At 42.6% G+C, this 20901-nt stretch overlaps 1 protein-coding gene across 2 annotated transcripts in view; it reads left to right on the top strand.

Moving 5' to 3' along the window:
- Window positions 1–3847: 3847 nt before the first annotated feature.
- The window catches only part of Wdr35 (WD repeat domain 35), a 56904-nt gene continuing 39850 nt past the window's right edge, over window positions 3848–20901 (top strand). For both annotated transcript variants that reach the window (XM_052186124.1, XM_052186122.1), the window contains exons 1-10: window positions 3848–3992; window positions 4723–4840; window positions 7797–7868; window positions 9191–9283; window positions 11609–11737; window positions 13473–13606; window positions 16233–16398; window positions 16981–17126; window positions 17900–18025; window positions 20584–20769. In XM_052186124.1, coding sequence (XP_052042084.1) covers window positions 3969–3992; window positions 4723–4840; window positions 7797–7868; window positions 9191–9283; window positions 11609–11737; window positions 13473–13606; window positions 16233–16398; window positions 16981–17126; window positions 17900–18025; window positions 20584–20769 — 1194 coding nt within the window. In that variant the 5' untranslated portion in view covers window positions 3848–3968. The remainder of the gene's footprint in view (window positions 3993–4722; window positions 4841–7796; window positions 7869–9190; window positions 9284–11608; window positions 11738–13472; window positions 13607–16232; window positions 16399–16980; window positions 17127–17899; window positions 18026–20583; window positions 20770–20901) is intronic.

Genomic DNA, 20901 nt, shown 5'->3' with positions numbered 1-20901 from the left:
AAATGTGTAGACCCTTATTAAAAGCAAGCTTTAATGTCTCATAGCTATGACTGTGAAATCATTAATAAGATAGAGTGAAAAGTTTAATGTTTTGTTATCTACTGATTGAGCCATTTAAGTTTTAATTGTTTATATTCGTAAGATGATCTTATTCATAAAACTTTAGGTCTATTTTCTCTTGGTCATATTTGTAATACGAACCAGCTTTACTATCGAGAGTGCAAATTTTATGAAATATTTACACATACAAAGATAAATATTAAACTGAGAATTTAGAATTGTTTAATATTTTTGGGTTTTTTTGCTGGAATATTATTAAAGCCACAATCAAGGGATTATAATACATGTACCTAAAAATAATTTACACAGACTAAGTGGATGTTACATGACACTTTTAATTCATTAATGTCATAGAAATGAACAACTAAAGAGTACTGGCTATGAACTTATGGTGCTAAGAATTTTGCCAAGGGGAAAAATTTGAATTCTATCATTTTGTTTTAGCATGAAATTGGCAAAATTACATATTTATAAAATTAGTATAATAAGCAACAAGATATAATATTCTTTTAAAAATGTCAGTAATAAGCCTATTTTTTCACTCAAAATATATTGAAGAATACACTTTTTAAGTGCAGCTTATAACTTTTGGAATGAAACAATTCTTTAAATTTTGTGCTACTTGATCTGATTTGGTTTGTATTGTTTTTAATATAATAAAAGTTCCTATCTTTCTACATTAATGCCATGTCTGATGTTTTAATGGTTCTTGTTTGTTTTTTTTTCTATTTAGCATACTATGTCAAACGGAATTAATAATTTTTGAATATGTAACAATTGAGAAACTGAAAGAACAAAATGGTGATACTCTTTCAATAATTGAATCTCGGGCTGTTGAGGCTTAAAATGTTACTCAGTTCAGGATAAATGGAGAGGAAGTTCCCAAATAAAACCAATGCGGAAAGATGTAATTACAGATGTGTGCATGTGCATGTGCTTGAGCGAGAGTGTTTGTGCGCACGCGCGTGTCTGTGTGTGTGTGTGTGTGCTTATGGCTGTATGAGTGCACGTGTGCCACAGCACACGTGGATGTGTGAGCACGGGGCGTTGGAACTGGTTCTCTCCTTCCACCAGTGTTCCAGTGACCCAGCTTGGCCATTGGCCTTGGAGGCACGTGCCTCTGCCCACTGAGTCACCTTGCCGGCCCCTTACCGTGAGATTTTCAGACATACACACAATGGATGAACCTGGATCCTATCTACCTGTTTCCTATCTCACTTTCTGTATTTGCCTTCCGCTCTTCTCTTCTTCTCCTCAAACCTCACCCACGTTTGTGACCCCCAGTTCCACAAATGTGAGAAAATGTGATACTTGTCTTTCATGAATCCCAGCTCCATCTGGATATTATCTTCTGTTTCTTCTTGATGGCTGAATAATGACCCAGCGTGTATACATGCTACCTTTTAAAAAGATTTTTTCTTTGTATTTCATGTGCACTGGTGTTTTGCCTGCATGTATGTCTGTGCGGTGAGGTGTCAGATCCTCACAGAGCCTGCGTGTATGTCTGGAATTGTAGTTACAGACAGTTGTGAGCTGCCATGTGGGAGCTGGGAATTGAACCCTCGCCTCTAGAAGAACTGTCAGTGCTCATAACCACTGAGCCATCTCTCCTACCCCACATGCCACTATTTATTCATTAGTGGACTGTGCCACTTAGCTATTGAAAATGGTGCTGTGTTAAACACTGAGGTACAGGCATCTCTGCTGTATGTTAGTTAGGATTCCTTGGGTATGTACCCCATAGTGTCATGGTTGGATAAGATGGTAGATCTACTTTAGGTTTTAGTTGTTGTTGTTGGTTGTTTTTCAAGGAACATCCACACTGAAATAAAAAACACCCTGGACTCTTAACTTCTAGACGTGGTGAGACAATAGCCGGAAGTCAAAGGATTCAAAGGTTGTATGCTTATGGTAGGGAAAGACTGCAGTGGGGGAAATTAACACTTCTGTATGAAGCACATGCTCGAATATATAAGCCAATATTGATAGTTTCAGATTATGTTAAAAAGGAAAAACATAAATAATAAAAAAAATGAATGAAACCAAATAACTCCATAGGAGTGGCTCTATCTGAACTTCTAGATTGGGGAACTTTGTTAACATTAGGATACCCCAAAAGGACAATGGGGCATGGGAAAATGGCTCAGTGGGTGACGTGCTTGCTGTAAACATGAGGACCAGAGTTTGGATTCCCCAGCATCCCTAGAAGCCTGGCTAGCTGTGCTGCACCTGTAACTCCAGGGTTGACAGTGGGATCCAGCGATGCTGGAGGTCATTGGCTGGGCAGTCTCGCCTCAGAAAAGGAGATGGTGAGTTACAGAAGATTGTACATGATGTGAATCTCTGGTTTCCACATGCACTTCCACATAAATGCACACATGTGCTTCCACATACATGCACACATGATGAGGGAATATGTATAAAAAATTAAAATGTAGAAAAGTCACTCTGGATAGAAAAGGCCTAACACCTCAAATATTTTTAAATGGGAGGGTATGCCACAATGCAGTTGTAGCTTTAATGACCTAAAGGTCATACATACTGTTAGCATTCTGTCTAAACTCCACCCCACAGTTACCTGGAAACAGGCAGGTAGGCCTCTATTCTCTCCCTCTCACTGTTTTCTCTGCTTCTACTACCCTCTTAACTCCCTTCCCCATGCCCTGAATAAACTCTATTCTATACTATATCGTTGTGTGTGTGGCTGGTCCCTCGGAGGAAGGGATGGGCCCATGGAGACATCCTCTTCCCCCATACCTGACTACACATCTATAGAACATATTTCCCTCTCTCTTTATCTTTTTATAAGCAGATCACATACTTCTTTTATAAGGACTCTTGACATAATCCTTAAGGTGTTTTAAGGTTTCTGTGCTGGCTAGACCTGTGTCAACTCGATGCACAAACTAGAGATATCTGAAAGAGGAAACCTTACTTGAGAAAATACTGTAAGGCATTTTTAAAAACTAGTTATTGATTGGGGAGGGCCCAGCCCATTGAGGGCGGTGCCATCCCTGGGCTGGTGCTCCTGGGTTCTATAAGAAAGCGGGCTGAGCAAGCCATGGAGATCAAGCCGATAAGCAGCTCTCCTCTCTGGCCTCTGCCTCTGCTGCTGCCTCCAGGTTACTACTGCCCTATTTGAGTTCCTGTCCTGACTTTCTTAGATAATAAACATCAATATGAAAATGTAAGCCAAATAAACCCTTTCAAGCTCCTCAACTTGCTTTTTGGTCATGGTGTTTTGTCGTAGCCATAGAAACCCTAACTAAGACAGAGTCCAACGCAAAATAATAGTGCCTACTCCTAAATTACTTCAGAGGGTTCTGTAGTTCCTGCAAAGAAGGCAGCCCTCAGAATGCACATCGCCACTTTATAATTTGTAAGCCTACCAAATGCAACAACTGATTTTTCCTTTCAAGAATGTTGGTCGGGGTCGGGTGGAGCGGTTAGAGAGAAAACAGGATTCTTGAGACCTTTTTTGGAAGGGGCTCCATTCTCTTAACTTACACTGACACCTGATGCACGGCTGTTAGCGTGGTGGTTTAGCCCAACGGCGGGGATGAAGGGATGGCGCTGGGGGCGACACGGATGGCAGGTCGCTAACCTGAGAGCAGAAAGGCTCAAAGCCGAGATACAGGCCCAGTGGCAGGGAAGAACCGGTCGACTTCACCCCACACCAATTACATCAATTACACTGCGGGTCCATCGCCCGCGCAGGCGCACAACAACCAGCACCCGGCCAGAGGCCACGCCGGAAGTTCTCTAAGCGCCCCGGATGCGACTGGGCGGCGGTGGTTGCCAGGCGACGGGAGCTTCTCCGAGCCACCAGTGCTCGCAAATGGAGGAGTAGAACCCGCTACACATAGCGGGCCTTGACCGCGGTGGGCCGTCTTCTCCGAGTTCCCACGATGTTCTTCTACCTGAGCAAGAAAGTGAGTTTCTCCTGGGGACCGCCATCGCGCCGCCTCCATTCCTGTAGCCCGCCGGTGCCCTCTTTCTCCTGGGACTGCAGGAGGCTGTCCCGGCAGCGGCTCCATCTTCCTGTCACCTATCTCCTCCCGCGGGTCTCTGAGCCCGGGCAGTCCTTGGCCAAGCCAGCAGCTTTTTTTTTTTTTTTTTTTTAAATCAGGATTCTTCCACATTCTAGTCATGCCAAGTTTCTTTTTAGAGATAAAAAGTGTTCACCAAGCACTGGTGGTCTTTCCTCTGCTACTTGTTGATCCAGATGATAGATTATCACAGGCTGCCCTAAGAGAGGAAAAAAATGTACGGATTTATGCCTCATTTCCCGCCTTTAAAGAATCCATGAGGTGATCCCCCAACCCCCTCCTTTATGTGCACTTCTTTACAGAATGCTAGAGCTCGGGACATCTAAGAGGACTGCAGCCATTTTCATAATAGCTCATTTTTCTGCAGGGCGTTATTCTTTCTTCTCCCTTTTTCGTACTCTTTTTTGAGACAGGATATTGCTGTGAAGCTCAGGCCAGCTTCCAACTTGAGATCCTCCTGCCTCAGTCTCCTAAGTGTTGGGATTGGTAACAAGCTCCACGACAAAGTTCGAGGAGGTTTCTTCTTGGAAGATGTTCGTCAGTCGATGTCTCCGGGATGGCTGTTTTCCAGCTCCTTCGTCAAAAGCTAGCATCACTGTGATTCTTGTTACAGATTGCTGTGCCCAATAATGTGAAGCTGAAATGTATATCCTGGAACAAGGACCAAGGGTTCATAGCATGTGGTGGTGAGGATGGATTACTGAAAGTTTTGAGACTAGAGACACAGACAGGTAAGTGATCATCACCACTACAGATGTGTGAAATTGGTAGAAAGAAGTGGCTAGTGGCTTTATGGTATTTGTCATTATGAAGTTTTAATTTTTTAAAAAGGGATTTATTCTTATGTGTATGGGTGTTTTGCCTGAATGTATTTGGTGGTTTCACATGCATGTAGTGCCTGTGGGGGCCAGAAGAGGGCATGGGGTCCTTTCCTTTGCAGGTAGTTAAAGATGGTCTGTAGGTGCTGAGAACTGACTACTGGTTCTCTCCAAGAACAACATGTGTTTTTAACCACAGACCCATCTCTCAAGCCCCTACTGTCACTGTTTCTGAGACAGGGTCTACCATTAGCCTGAGAAGTTCCCATGTAGGACAGGCTAGTTGGCTTAGAAGCTTCCAGGGACCCGTCTGTGTCTGCCTCTTGTTTCATCTCTGAGATTACAGGCGTATGCTCCAATACCTGTGTTGTGTATGAGTTCTGGAACTCTGAGGTCAGGTCCTCACACTTGTACAGTAAGCACTTTACTGACTGAGCCATCTCCCGAGGAGACACTTTCTTTATTGGCACATTCTTTTATTAAGCCTTTTTAGGTCCAGCAGTAAAGTGATTTTTTTGTAAGAATTTATCTATCTTGGTACAACCACTGTGGAAATCAGTCTGGAGGTTCCTCAGAAAACTGGACATGAGACTTCCAGAGGACCCTGCTATACCTCTCCTGGGCATATACCCAAAGGATTCCCCGGCATGCAATAAAGACACATGCTCTATTATGTTCATAGCAGCCTTATTTATAATAGCCAGAAGCTGGAAAGAACCCAGATACCCCTCAAAGGACGAATGGATACAGAAAATGTGGTATATTTACACAATGGAATACTACTCAGCAATTAGAAACAATGAATTCACAAAATTTTTAGGCAAATGGTTTGATCTGGAAAATATCACCCTAAGTGAGGTAACCCAATCACAAAAGAATACACATGGAATGCAATCTCTGATAAGTGGATATTAATTAGCCCAGAAGCCCTGAATACCCAAGGCACAAATTGCATAACAAATGACTCCCATGTAGAAGTATGGAGAGGGTCCTGATCCTGGAAAGGATTGATCTAGCATGGGAAGGGAATATAAGGACAGAGAAAAAGGAGGGAGGTGATTGGAGAAGGGATGGAGAGAAGAAGGTTTATGGGACATATAGGGAGGGGGGATCCGGGAAAGGGGAAGTCATTTGGAATGTAAACAAGGAATATAGAAAATAAAAATATTTAAAAAAAAGAAAAAAAAGAATTTATCTATCTCTCTATCTCTCTCTCTCTATCTATCTGTCAGTACTATCAGATTTTTGTTCTCAAGCCAGCTTGATTTTATTTCCACTTGATCTTTTAAAAAGTCTCTCTCTCTCTCTCTCTCTCTCTCTCTCTCTCTCTCACACACACACACACACACACACACACACACACACAGACATTCACACATTTGAGAACTTTTGGGGGGGGCATTTTCAAGATAAGGTTTCTCTGTGCAGCCCTGGCTATTCTGGAACCCACTCTGTAGACCAGGCTGGCTTAGAACTCAGAAATCCTGCCTCTGCTTCCTGATTGCTGGGATTAAAGATGTGTACTACCATACCAGAGTTAACATTTATTCTTTCTTACTCAGTGCAGTGTTTGACTGTGTCTTTATATTATTGAGAAAGTTACTGAGATAGCAGCCAGATAATTAGAACTGATGGTTTTAGAGAACACTTGAGGGATTTTTCTCTGTTTTGAGAATAAGGAATTTTTTTTTACAGCGTCTTTTAAAAATGCTTTATTTATCTTTTATGTTCATTGGTGTTTTGCCAGTGCATGTATGTGTGAAGGTGTCAGATTCCCTGGAACTGGAGTTACAGACATTTGTGAGCTGCCCTGTGGGTGCTGGGAATTGAGCCTGGGTCCTCTGGCAGAATGTTCTTAACAGAACCATCTTTTCAGCCCTCTCGTAGTATCATAGAGAACAGATTTCCTAAGGATTGAGTTTTATCATTCCCATCTTCACAAATACTCAAGGTTATCATAATATTTGTATACTTAAAATAAAGGATTTAGGTGCTCTGTTTTATGTCTAACACATTTTCTAAGTGATTATACACTGTAAAGTTGTTGTCATTTCCTTAAGTATGTCATGACTTTTCTTGTGGCTGTCACTGCAGCTCTGCGTGTGGTCATTTCCCCCTGTTGTCTGCACAGGTCCTCTTCTGGTTCCTGTAAGGTACAGAGTCCTTTCACTCTCCGTTTGCTGTCCCGGGAGAGCACCCAGTCCTGGCATCTTGCTGCCACAGTGCCATCTCAGCTAAGATATTATTTCTTTAGAAAGCTTCCCCGGTGCCACGTCTCTCTAAATTAACCAGCTCTGTTACTGTTTCTGATTTTGCCTCCACTTTCCCAAATAATAATTACATGTATGTAATGTCTGACCCTCCCGCTCCCATGGAAAACAAGCTTTCTGGAAGGAAAAGGACTGTTTTGTTTATTTCATTGCCAGAATTTTCCATAGTGCCTAGGCACAGTGCACATATCACCATTTGTTGAATGAATGAATGAATGTATGAAAACTAGTAAAAACTAGATTCTAAACTCTTAGCTATTTAATCCCTTAAATGTTTTTACAGATCTTAATTTATGTCTATATACATTTTTACTTAAGATATCTGAAGAGGATATTAAGTAATGGTGGTTGTATATTTAGTACATTGAGCTAAGTCTTCATGCACTTTGCTTTATTTTGATAGAACAATGTCTCACAAGGCATCTGTATGTGACTGCTCACATTCGTACCAGGAGAAAAATAGGTCAGAAGAAAGAACACTGTAAAAACCTTATACCATCTCACAGATACACACCCTTCTCATAACTCAAGATAATGCCAAAATCATGTACCTTTTGCTTTTATATATTTAATCAAAGACTTCTTTTTGATTGTTTTAGATGACTCAAAACTGAGGGGCCTAGCAGCCCCTAGTAACCTTTCCATGAACCAGAATCTTGAAGGTCACAGTGGTGAGTCATGGAACTTTTTTGTTTGTTTGTTTGTTTTCTCTGTGTGACCCTGGCTATCCTGGAACTTGCTTTGTAGATCAGGCTGGCCTCAAACTCAGAGCCATCCCTGTGCCTCCACCTCCCAAGTGCTAGAATTAAAGGCCTATGCTACTACAGCCCAGTTTCATATAACTTTTTAACTTGTCATGTTTAAACAGCATTTAGACATTTAAGCCATCATCTACTTAAGGTAGAAATGTCAGACAAACATGTTAAATGAAATACTAATATTTAAATAAAATTTAAATATTTATAGCATTGAAAAATAATCACTTTTATTAAACCATAATTCATGTCTGATATAATTGGGATATTATACAACATTTTGCAGAAATTAAATATCATCTCTGATAAATCTGGAAAACCCTATAATTTATACATTATAAAATTGTGTTCTCTGTCTGTGGAATTTTAATTTTAAATAAATATGTTATCCTCTTAAAGGATCTATTCTGTGAGCAAGTTAAAGGAGGCTGAAGGGTAGAACTGCAGGACTTAGGTGGGAGCCTAGAGGGAAGAGCAAGCGCTGTGTAGGACACTTTGGCAGTTGATAATATTTGAATGAACTGTCTTAGATGATATTTCTTCAGTGTTAATTTCATATTTGTAGTATGGATTATAAAGAGACTATCATTAAGAAATGCACACTAAGGTAATTTAGGGCTAAGAAAACAAAATGAGTCATTACTGGAACCTAAATGTGCTCCAGGGTGTGGGACAGCGTGGGAAACTGGCATGGGAGGGAAAGAGAAAATCAATTATGGGACCCACCGACTGAGAGCACAGGAAATACCCTCTGGGGGGGTCTGGCCAGTTTGGTGCTGATGTCTGCTCCACATCAGCTCTGTGGCACTGCTGTTAGCTGGTCGTGAGAGGCCCTGGAAGGCGAGAGACAGAGGTACACAAAAGAGTGTTTTGCCTTGTTGCAGATAATTATTAATATTAGTAATGGCATATCATGATGGTTTTTTTTTTTTTTTGGTATTTTTCGAGACAGGGTTTCTCTGTGTAGCCCTGGCTGTCCTGGAACTCACTTTGTAGACCAGGCTGGCCTCGAACTCAGAAATCCACCTGCCTCTGCCTCCCTAGTGCTAGGATTAAAGGTGTGCGCCACCACCGCCCGGCTCATGATGTTTTTATATTCATATTCAAATTTTAATATTTAAGGCTGACTATGCACAGACTTTTGATTTTAACATCTTGTGCTCATTTACACAAACATACAACTTTGAAACAAGTTATAGTCACCTTAGAGTTTCTAAATTTTTTTTTTTATGTTATAGGTGCTGTTCAAGTTGTAACATGGAATGAACAGTATCAGAAGTTGACTACCAGTGATCAAAATGGGCTTATCATTGTCTGGATGCTGTATAAAGGTACATTAAAAGAGCTGCTTTTAAAAAAGTATTTCTCTCTCTCTCTCTGTGTGTGTGTGTGTGTATGTGTGTGTGTGTGTGTGTGTGTGTGCCTTGTGTATAGGTAGCCTTGGAAGTCACAATGGGTGTCAGATCCACTGAGGCTGGTGTTACTGGCCATTGTGAGTGACCTTATGGGGATGCTGGAAACTGAACTCTGGTCCTCTGCAAGAGCAGCCAAGTCCTCTTATCCACTGAATCATCTCTCTATGGATGTGAGAGTTATGCTAAGATTTTTTTAAAATGTGTCTTTTGTGCATATGTACCTTTGCCACACAGACGGAGTCCAGAGGACAGTCTGTGGGAGTTGGTTCTCTTCATCATGTGAGACCCTAGGGTTAGACTATGGTTGTCAGGCTTGACAGCAAGCACCTTTGACCCCTGAGCCATCTCTCTGGCTCAGGAGAGTGGCTTTGATATTTTTTACAAACCAGAGTGCAAGCACAGTATTTGGATGGAGAAACAGCATGTCTGCAATAGACCTTAGCCAGGTCAGTAGCCTGCATCCTGCTCTTTGATCTGCTACCCCACATTAGGAAAGTGAATTGGTGACTGCTGACATTGCCACAATAAACTGAGACACTCAGAATAGTTTCCATATAAAATAACTCCACCACCCCCAGATTTCCAATAAGAATTAATTCCTGTGTGGTCAGCTGGAGTTAATATTAGATAAAACACATTTTTGAAGAAATCAAAGGCAAGACTTCCTTTATTATTATATTTCCTGTATTGGGCCAGTGAGCTTCCTTTTTTTTTTTTGTGGATCCAATTTATTTCATCGCTGATGAGTGACTTATAGCTCATGCCTCTTGTCTCTGAGACAGCTGGAGAAGGGGAGGGCTGGGGAGGGGAGAAGAAGAGAAAGATTAACTGGGATGCATCTCTATTATTGGAAAAGCAACTCAGAATACATATTCTTAAGGCTGAGAAAGGCTTAGTTAAATATGTACACGTGTAAGACGATCTGGATACCCTATCTACAACTTACGTTGTAAAGATTTACTTTGTATTATGTGTATGTGTGTGGCATCTGGTGGGAGCACGTGTGTGTGAGGATGGGGACAGGAGCCAGCGCCCTGCAGTTGGAGCTCCAGGCAGCTGTGAGCTACCTTGTATGGGTGCTGGGAATCGAACTTGCGACATCTAGAACAGCTGCAGTTCTTGCTCATAAATGCTGAGCCATCTGTCCAGCTTCCCAATTATAAATTCATTAAAAAATGTCATGTTGTAGTTGAACTTTAAAATTTTGTGTGCCTCTGTGTGTGTATTGTGTGTGCCCAATGGGTCACGATGTGTGTGCAGAGATGAAGGACAGTGTTTAAAAGTCATTTCCTGCCACGCGGTTCTAGGGATGGAGCGCTGGTCCTCAGCTTTGGGGACAAACACCCTTATCTGCTGAGTTATCTCTCTGAGGCCATATTTAAAAAATTAAAAAACAGACTGAGTTTTAATTAATAATATGTGTGTATTTCTAATCATGATTAATGTGACAATTAATCATCACAGGGGCTTAATAACCTGTAAAGCTGTTATTGTTATGTTTCCTCACTGTCTGAATAGATCACCCAGTGGTAAAAGTTGAGCTTTTAGAAAAATCCTCTATTTCAGCCCTGAGAAAGCAAATGCAATTTCATTTCCTTAATTGACAAGAAGAGAGAAATATCAAATAAGAGAGGGATATTTGTGATATTTTCTATGATAATCTTGAAGCAATTAGGGATAATACCTAATCAAACTTTTGTTTGTGGTGATTTGAAGGCTTTGAAGTTAAATGTCTTAGGTTATAGAACACTTACAATTATTTATCCAAGAGTGTGTTTTTAGAAGTTAGCAACTTCTCTCTCTTTCCCTCCCTCCCTCCTTTCCTTCTCCCTTCCTTCCTTCCCTCTTTCCTTCTTTCCTTCTTTCCTTCTTTCCTTCCTTCCTTCTTTGACAGGGTCTTGCTATACATAGCCCAACCTAGCCTCAAACTTACGATTCTCCTGCCTTAGTCTTCCAAGTGCTAAGATTAGTGGTCCTATTTTCTAGGACAATGCCCAGAAAATATTATCAACCCTTAAGTAACAGGTGATAAATGTGAAAGTTTTTTTTTCTTTTTTCATTCAGGTTTTCTCTGCATAGCCCTGACTATCCTGAACTCACTCTGTAGACCAGGCTGGCCTTAAGCTCAGAGATCCTCCTGCCTCTGCCTCCTGAGTGCAGGGATTAAAGGTGCGAGTCATCTCCTCCTGGGCTGACTAATATGAAGGTTCTGACTGTACTTTTTTAAACTTGCGAACACAGGCTCTTGGTATGAGGAGATGATCAATAATCGCAATAAGTCGGTGGTCCGAAGCATGAGCTGGAACGCTGATGGGCAGAAGATCTGCATCGTGTATGAAGACGGAGCTGTGATAGTCGGCTCGGTAGACGGTAATGCAGCCACTGGACACGGGCCAGAGAGCGGCTTTGCTGACCTTTAAAGTCTTAGGTTAATTATCATTCCAACTGAGAAACAAACACTAAGGGACAAAAAGCATCTCTTCTGTGACTGGTTTGGTGACATTAGGAACTACTTTGTGGTTTTAACCTCTGAACAGGAAGCATTTTCAAGATAAGTCTACTATTTCACTTTCCTATAGTGGTACTGAAAACAGCTAAATTAATTTCTCAGTATCAGTTTAAATATGACCTTTGTAAAATTGATCTTCATATTGGTTAGAAATGCATTATATCATGTTGTATAGAATGTAGATTTTTAGCTTCAAAAGTATTAAATGAGAAAAATCTGTATTTCCAGTTGAACAGAATTTGCTATTGTCATACATCAAAGCCTAAAATACCCCTTTCTTCAAATTCTAGTCCACAGTGAGACCGAGTCTTCTGTGAGTCTGTATCGTGGGTGTATATAAAAATCATCCTTGTGGAAATGGTTTGGAATCACTGTCATAGATTCACCTGTGTGTGTTCATTGCGTCACCCAGTGTAGCTGAGCGCCTGCAGAGCAGTAGCTGTAGTGAGGAGTTCATGGCACAACAGCGGGAAAACTTTCCTGACCTGTGTGTGTCAGAAGTGACCCTGAGTAATAGGCTGTTACCGGTCAGTAGCCAGTGGTGATGACATGAGCGCTATAACAGGGAACATGTAGAAACACAACCAAAGGCAGATGGGGAGATCAGGGAGGTCTTCCTGGAGGAGGAGATGCGTGTGCTGAGGTATTAGCCACACGTGGGTTGGTTGGTGAGTAGCATGTCTCAGGGCTAAGGAATAGCTTAGGAGGAGGAGAAAAGGATTCCAGAAAAGATATGTCTGAGTGACCAAGGACTCTATAAGCCTCACAGAAGGAAAGTGTGTCGAGAGAGAGCGTGGTCCAAAAGGACAGGGAAAGGGTAGGCTGAGGCCCATTGTCAGCCGGCCTCAGCAGCAGGCAGTCACAGCCCCATGCAGGACGTTCTCATGGTGCTGTGTGGCAGCAGGCAGACTGGAGCGATGTAAGGTTGAGGGGACTGCAAGGAAGTGAGGCCTGCAGCACTGTAATGACCTCAAAACTGGCTGGAGGGACTGTAGAGACAGGGCCAGCCAGCCAGGAGGGAAGGGTCGAGCAAAGGGGTTTGGTTTTGTTTGTTTTTAGGTCACGGTGCTTAGGAGTTTGATGCATATTTAAACATGTGTAAGCCAGGGCGTGGGGAAAGAGTTTACAGAAGGGAAATGAGGATGATCTCTTGGGCGAGCTTTGTAGAACTGGGAAGGGGCTGGTCATAGACTCATAGCTCATCTGGGAGCTGCCCCTCCCGCTGTGCTGGTGCAGCAGACAGGCCCAGCTTGGGTTCCTTATGCCCTGAATGTGTGAGGGTGTGGGGGCGAAGAGCTGCTTTTGAGAGAGCGCGTGTGTTCTCTAGCGTAGATGACTCACTCTTCTGAGCAGGACTGAGACCCTCTCTGCCTTGAGTGTGGAAGAGAAGGAGACGGTGTGAAACAGCCGGCACTGGAGCGGCCTCAGGGTTACAGAGCTTACATGGTGCTGATAGATAGTTATTGAGCAAATGAATCGAGTGACTGCATGAACGCTGTGAGGAATATGAGGGAGCTTTAGGGAATCAGTATTTGGAAGCAGTTGTTGGATGCTCACTGCCCTGAGCTGCTTATAACTGGCTCCGCTTTGTTTTAGGAAATCGGATTTGGGGTAAAGACCTGAAGGGAATTCAGCTGTGCCATGTGACCTGGTCTGCAGATAGTAAAATCCTACTTTTTGGAATGGCAAATGGAGAAATACACATTTATGATAATCAAGGAAATTTTATAGTAAGTATATGTATATATACATATATATTCATTATTGTATTAGAATAATTTTCTATGATTGTTTTAGATATCATTTATAGATGTTTGCCTTTATTATGACAGTTAAAATAATTTATAGAATTTGTCTTCAATTCAGTTTTAATGTTCTAATCATCTAAACAATTTTAAAAGTTAAGAGACAAATCTTAGTTTTTTGGGGTGTGTGGTGTGATGCTTTGAATGGGAATGGCTCCCCTGGCTTATCTGTTTGAATGCTCAGTCTCCCATTGGCGGAACTGTTTGGGAAGGATTGGGAGGTGTGGCCTTGTTGGAGGAGGTGTGTGACGGTGGTGGACTTTGAGATTTCTTTTTTATTTTATTTTATTTTTTATTGGATATAGTTTTTATTTACATTTCAAATGATTTCTCCTTTCCTGGCTCCCCACTCCCTGAAAGTCCCATAAGCCCTCTTCCCTCCCCCTGTTCCCCCATCCACCCCTTCCCACTTCCCTGTACTACCCTATACTGCTGCACTGGGCTTTGAGAGTTCAAAAGCCCACATCAGCCCTATTTTTCTCTCTCTCATTCCGCTCCCCTCTCCCTCTTCTCCCTCTCCCTCCTCCCCTCTCCCTCCTCTCCCTTTCCTCCCTCTTTTCTCCCTCCTCTCCCTCTCCCCCTCCTCTCTCCCTCCTCTTCCTTTACCCCCTCCTTCCCCCCCCCCCCCCCCCCCGTACCTGGGGATCAGGATGTAAATCTCTCAGCTACTGCTCCAGTGTCATGCCTGCTTGCTTCCTGCCATGATGATCATTGACTAACCCTTTAAAATTATGAAAACTTCCAATCAAATCTTTTTCTTTTTAAAATAAGATTGCCTTGGATCTGGGCAGTGATGGTGCACACCTTTAATCCCAGCACTTAGGAGGTAGAGGCAGAGGTGAGAGAGGTGGAGAGGTGCAGAGGTGGAGAGAGAGGCAGAGAGGCAGAGGTAGAGGTAGTGGCACTGGCAGAGGCATGGACAGGTGCATCTCTGAGTTCGAGGCCAGCCTGGTCTATAGAGCTAGTTCCAGGACAGTCAGGGCTACACAGAGAAACCCTGACTTGAAAAAAACAAAAGAAAAAATTGCTTTTGTCATGGTATCTCTTCACAGCAACAAAGCAGTAACCATAGCAGGGGTGGGGCTAGTTGATTTTCTTTTGAGAGAGAGTCTTGTGTAGACCAGGCTGGAGCTTGCTGTATATCTGAAGTTTGGTTTCTCCTGTCTCCCCTCTGGGGCTGTAAGGTTTGTAGGAGTGCACCTTGCACCATGCTCAGCCTTTGCAGGTTCTGGGTCTAATGCAAGGTGTCTTGCCTGCCAGGCAAGCAGTCTTCTGGCCCAAGTTTTGTTCCTTTGAGGTGAATTAATGCAGCAGAGGGCAGCTCTAGTCCTGATTTCCTGCTGCTGGATGGGACAGGATGATAGCATTGAAGCCAAAGGATAATGTGCTGGATACATTTCTTCTTAAGTTTTCAGGTGCCTGGATCAAAGTTTTTATGTAGGGTACCCAAGATATTTTTGTAGCAATTAGAGCTTGTTTGTGAAAAGAATCATAACTGATTTAGTATATAAGGAAGAAAAATCAATTTCTGGAAAGATAACCAGGTATGGTGATTAGTGTTGCTTGTCAACCTGGTCAGCCATTACCTAGGAGACAAACTTTAGGGCCCTCCTGAAGAGTTTAAGGTTAATCCCCAAGAGTGTCTCTGAGGGACTGATTGTGCTCATGGATATGGGAAGACCATTCCCTGTGCTGGTGTCCATCACACACACACACACACACACACACACACACACACACACACACACACACGCATGCACGCGCACACACACATTGGACTGGACCCTTGAGCTATGGGCTAAAATGTGCCTCTTGCCATCAAATTGCTTTAGTCAGGGTATTTTATCACAAGAACTGCAAAGGAAACAGACAGTGAGCTTGGGCAACACGATCTGGAGAAAGTTCTGGCTTTGACAGGTGGAGCCATGATAGATTTCTTACCTAGTGATAGGTCGGTCTTATTTGTAAGAATTACATCTTGTAGTTCACTTCCTGGTGGAAGTAAAACTGTCCTCTCCTCCCGTTCTCTCCCCTCCCCTCCCCTCTCTTCTCTACTTCCCTCCCCTCCCCTTCCTTTTCCCACCCCTCTGTCCTACCTTTTCTTCCTTCTTTTTGGAGACATGATCTCACCCTACAGCCCAGGCTGGCCTTGAATGTATGATCTTCTACTGTCATTTGAGTCTCATTCAAAACTCTGAGTGTGAGTGTAGGTTTTTTTTTAATGTATATTTTGAGATTAGATCTCCCTATATTGTTGAGGCTGACCTTGTACTTGCAATGTAGCCGAGGCTTGCCTCATCCTTGAGATCTTCTGCCTCAGTGTCTGGAGTGCTGGGAAAACAAGCACACACCAGGCTTATCTCTCTGTGGTTTCATCCTTATTTCGTACGTAGGGAAAGATGGAAAGTTAGAGAAGTCGTTTATCCAGGTTCGGTGCGTCTCTAGGAAGATCTCAAGTCTGCTCTCACTGCTCTTCCTTCAGTACCTGTGCAGATTAACTTGCCTGTTTTAGGATGCGCTTACTAAGCCTCAGCTGACCACTTCTACCTAGATGAAAATGAAACTGAATTGCTTGGTGAACGTCACTGGCGCCATCAGTATCGCTGGGATCCACTGGTACCACGGCACCGAGGGCTACGTGGAGCCCGACTGCCCGTGCCTGGCGATTTGTTTTGACAACGGGAGATGCCAAATAATGAGGCATGAGAATGACCAAAGTAAGGAATCTTTTTATTTTTTATTTTTTATTTTATTTTTTAAAAGATTTATTTATTATTATATGTAAGTACACTGTAGCTGTCTTCAGACACACCAGAAGAGGGCATCAGATCTCATTACGGATGGTTGTGAGCCACCATGTGGTTGCTGGGATTTGAACTCTGGTCCTCTGGAAGAGCAGTCAGTGCTCTTAACGACTGAGCCATCTCACCAGCCCCCGTAAGGAATCTTTTTATTTTTTTATTTTTATTTTATTTTTTTTTAAGTTGGAGGAGGCCTTTAATCCCAGCACTTGGGAGGCAGAGGCAGGTGGATTTCTGAGTTCGAGGCCAGCCTGATCTACAGATGATTCCAGGACAGCCAGGGCTACACAGAGAAACCCTGTCTCGAAAAAAACAAACAAAACAAAACAAAAAATAAAACAAAACAAAACATATATATATATATATTTATATAAAATTATTCTTAAGACTCAAGTTCTCTAGGCTAAACTGTGATTCAGCTGCCACATTTGCTCTCTCTCTCTCTCTCTCTCTCTCTCTCTCTCTCTCTCTCTCTCTCTCTCTCTCTCTCTCGACCAGACCCTGTTTTGATCGATACGGGCATGTATGTGGTTGGCATCCAGTGGAACCACATTGGCAGTGTGTTAGCTGTGGCAGGCTCCCAGAAAGTCGTCACTCAGGACAAGGATGTCAACATCGTGCAGTTTTACACACCGTTCGGTGAGGTAAGCATATTCAGGACTTGTCTTCCCGTTACAGCAGGCCCGGCCATAGGCAGGGGAAACAGGCAGGAAGTCCAGCTCACCCCACGTGCTCTGAGGGACATTTGAGCAGCAGTCTCCAGATAGCAAGCCTGTATCTAAATGGTGTTTTGTAAGATTTTATTACAGTTATCATTTTACAACCTGTAAGTTTAAAAATCTAAACATTTGACATAGGAAACTGCCATCAAATAGCTATTTAGGATATTTTCTCTGTGACCCAGATAAATGTCTCTTTAAAATCACTAACTTGATTAGTATTTTATTATAATGTATTTTATGTTCATATTTCTGGATTTTAATATGCTACTTTAAATGTCTTTGGATATTAAACAAGTATATGCCCGCCCTTCTAAATTTTTCATAGTTATAATTTATTGTGGAGTGATCTATTTGTTTTCCCTTTGAGACAGATTCTCATTATATAGCCCTGGCTGTCCTGGAACTCACTGTGTAGACTAGGCTGGACTCAAACAGAAATCCACCTGACTCTGCTTTCTGAGTGCTAGGATTAAAGGTGTCCACCACCGTATTTGACATGATCACTTATTTGTAGAAAACCTATCTCAATAATGAGACACAAATGCTAGATACTAATATGTAAGCATTGTTTTCATAAATACACATTATTCTGAGATGTGGTATTATTAATAAATTTATTTTTTAGATATTTCTGGAGTAGTTTTAGCACATTTGAATCTTATATGTTCATTGTAATACTTTCCATCCCCCCCCAGCACCTAGGTACTTTGAAAGTTCCAGGAAAGCAGATGTGCTCACTGTCTTGGGAAGGAGGCGGACTGAAGATTGCTCTAGCTGTTGATTCCTTTATATATTTTGCAAATATTCGACCTGATTATAAGGTATTAAGAGCAGTTATAAAACAGTGTGTTTTTTGTTTGTTTTTTAAACTAAATTTGTTACAGCTTTTTAAACAAGAAAGTAGTAGAATGTGTATGAAGCTCTTAAAAGTCACAACCTTTTCTTTAATTGGTTAAAATGGCTTGAAGAGTCAAGATCTCTCTGGAAACAGATGGCACACTCACAGGAGTGACAGAAGGCCTTTTCCCAGGGTATGGCAGAGATGAAAGGAAGCGCAAAGGAGATAAAGCAGGCACTGGGGCGGAGCAGGTCCCTGATGCCATCAGCAGCTCTGGGCTCACGAGCAAGGCAGGGGAACGGTGTTCCTGGAACCCATGAGCCCAGGCCATGGTAGGCGGATTAGGGAATAAACAGTCCTCTTCTTCCTCTTCCTTGTGCCTTCTAACGGGCAAACCCCAAAGGAACCATATAGCAGAGCAGCCCACAGGTGATCTCAGAAATCACCCTCCTCCCCCCAAGGCATGGGGTAGGGTGGAGAAGGGCTGAGTGGATCAGAGGAGGAAAATGAGATAAACAATACACAGTTGATCTAAAACAGGCTTACGGTATTTTTTTTTAAATGAAAACTATTATGCAATTTAGGCATAGTGGCTCATGCCTATATTATTATCTGGGAGATGAAGACAGAGGGGTTGTGAGTTTGAGGGAAACCTGCAATATATAGTGAGAGTCTGTTGAAAAAACCCAAGGGCCGGGCGGTGGTGGCGCACCCAAGGGTTCGGAGGTGGTTAGAATGTGGCTTAGAGGTAGCGCAGATGCGTAAGGCCCTGGGGTTTGATTACAACACAGTGTAGCACACACAACACACACAACATACGTGGTAGACACAGCACCCACAGCACAGCACACACAGCACAGCACACACAGCATACATGGTAGACACAGCGCGCACAGCACACAGCACACAGCACACACAGCCCACACAGCTCAGTATAGCACAGCAGGAGGGGGGAGCTTGATCTTATATATTTAATGTTTAAAGGTCAAAACGCCTTGGAGAAATGGCTGGTTCTAGAACTAGGGTAAAGAAAATGTAAGGTATGCACAGAGCGTCTTATAGTGCTAGGCCACCAGGAAGTGTTCTGACATAAAAGGATGACATGGTAGGCAGCCCACTATGGCTTACAGGAGCCAGAATTGCACTGTGGTCAGTGGATGTGAGGAATAAAAAGGAACAATGTAGCTTTCTATTATAGCTTGTTATAAAAGGTGAGCTTCTGAGTTGATATGGATGTATATTTGAGTAAAAATAAATGGAAGAACATAAACAGATTTTTCTTACAGAAGTATTCCAAATTACATGCTGCCTCTCTAGGAGGTGGAGTCCCCCATCCTTCTAGCTTAGAAAGAGAAAAAGAAGGGAGCTTTTCAGTGGCAAAGCTGGCAAACTGCACTTTGTCAAGTGGAGAGGGTTAACATCCTCCATGATGTCACGTGGAGGTCATAGACCCTTCATATGACGTAAGGGGAGCACTTCAGCGGTGGTCTCTCTACACACCAGTAATTATGTAAGCACGGGAAAAATACCACACAGTTCCAAACTGGAGGGCACTGACTTAAATAAACTTCTTTCTTCTGCTGAGATCATTGAATACAGGGGACTGAGAAACCATGAGAGCTCAAAGGAGCCCAGGGAGACATGACAGCGAAGGATAATGTAGCCGCTGTGATATTCTGAGGTCTCAGAGGACATTAGGGCAAAGCTAGTGATGAGTGTGCAGTCCAGTGATGCTGGGTTTCTAGTTGTGACAGATGTGTCATAGTCATGGAAGCTAAGACAGGGAAATGGAGGAGGGATGTTTGGGAACGTCCTATCTTCATGACATTTTTGTAAATTCAAAGTCTTTGAAAGCCAAAGTTGATGTTAGTGAGTGATATGAGAGCTGAGCATGACTGACCTTTTAGTGATAACATAGGCTTAGTGCCGACGGTGAGTGCAGCGCATTCAGGACTCTGAGTGTCCTGGTGCACTAGACAGAGGGAGGCCGGGGTGGACACGCTCGGGTCCCAGTGGGCTCTGGGATGCAGATGCTCAGTGAACAGTTGTGGCCAAAAGACCTGATCATGATTATTCCTCAAGAAGTGTGGGGGGTGAGACTTCTGTATTTTGTTTTGGATAAGATGTAGAAAGAAAGATAAAAACATTCTGAAAAACCAAACCAAAACCAGAACAGAGAAAAGACAGAGTAACTGTTTTGATTTTGTCTCGGAAATCCAGATTTCACCCTTTTAGCAGTTGGTCAGTTTCTGGGCCATCCCCAAAGCAGGGATTAACCATTGAAAATTTTTTACCCCTGACACTTAATTTTTACAAATTAATAAAAGCTAGACAGCTAAGTTTATTTTTGTAGAGTATTCTTTTAAAATTGTCTCTTATTATGACTTTTAGATTTTTTCCAATAGGATCTATTTTTTTTTTAGCCTTGATAGCAGCAGCTGTTAGACTTATTTCGAAAATAAAAATAATGTGATTTTTCTTTCCCTAACTAAGCAGTCTTCTTTCTTCTTCACTGGCATGTCTCCCTGTCTCCATCCCTAGTGGGGCTATTGTTCCAACACTGTGGTTTATGCGTACACCAGACCCGATCGTCCTGAGTACTGTGTCGTGTTTTGGGACACCAAAAACAATGAGAAATACGTTAAATATGTGAAGAGCCTCATTTCTATCACCACGTGTGGCGACTTCTGCATTTTGGCTACAAAGGCTGATGAAAATCACCCTCAGGTAGGGAGCCTTTGCTATCTTCAGTTCCTGATGTGTTGCTGGCAATGGGCAGGGCTGTGGCTCTACTCGCCAGCCTTCTCAGGCACGGGCACTGGAGAGGGAGGACACTGGCTCTCCTGCATGGCTGTCTGA

The sequence above is a fragment of the Apodemus sylvaticus genome, chromosome 6 (genome assembly GCF_947179515.1).
Source record: "Apodemus sylvaticus chromosome 6, mApoSyl1.1, whole genome shotgun sequence".
Lineage (NCBI taxonomy): Eukaryota > Metazoa > Chordata > Mammalia > Rodentia > Muridae > Apodemus > Apodemus sylvaticus.
Note: the sequence above shows the minus strand (reverse complement) of the source record. Positions and strands in the feature narration are given on the sequence as shown.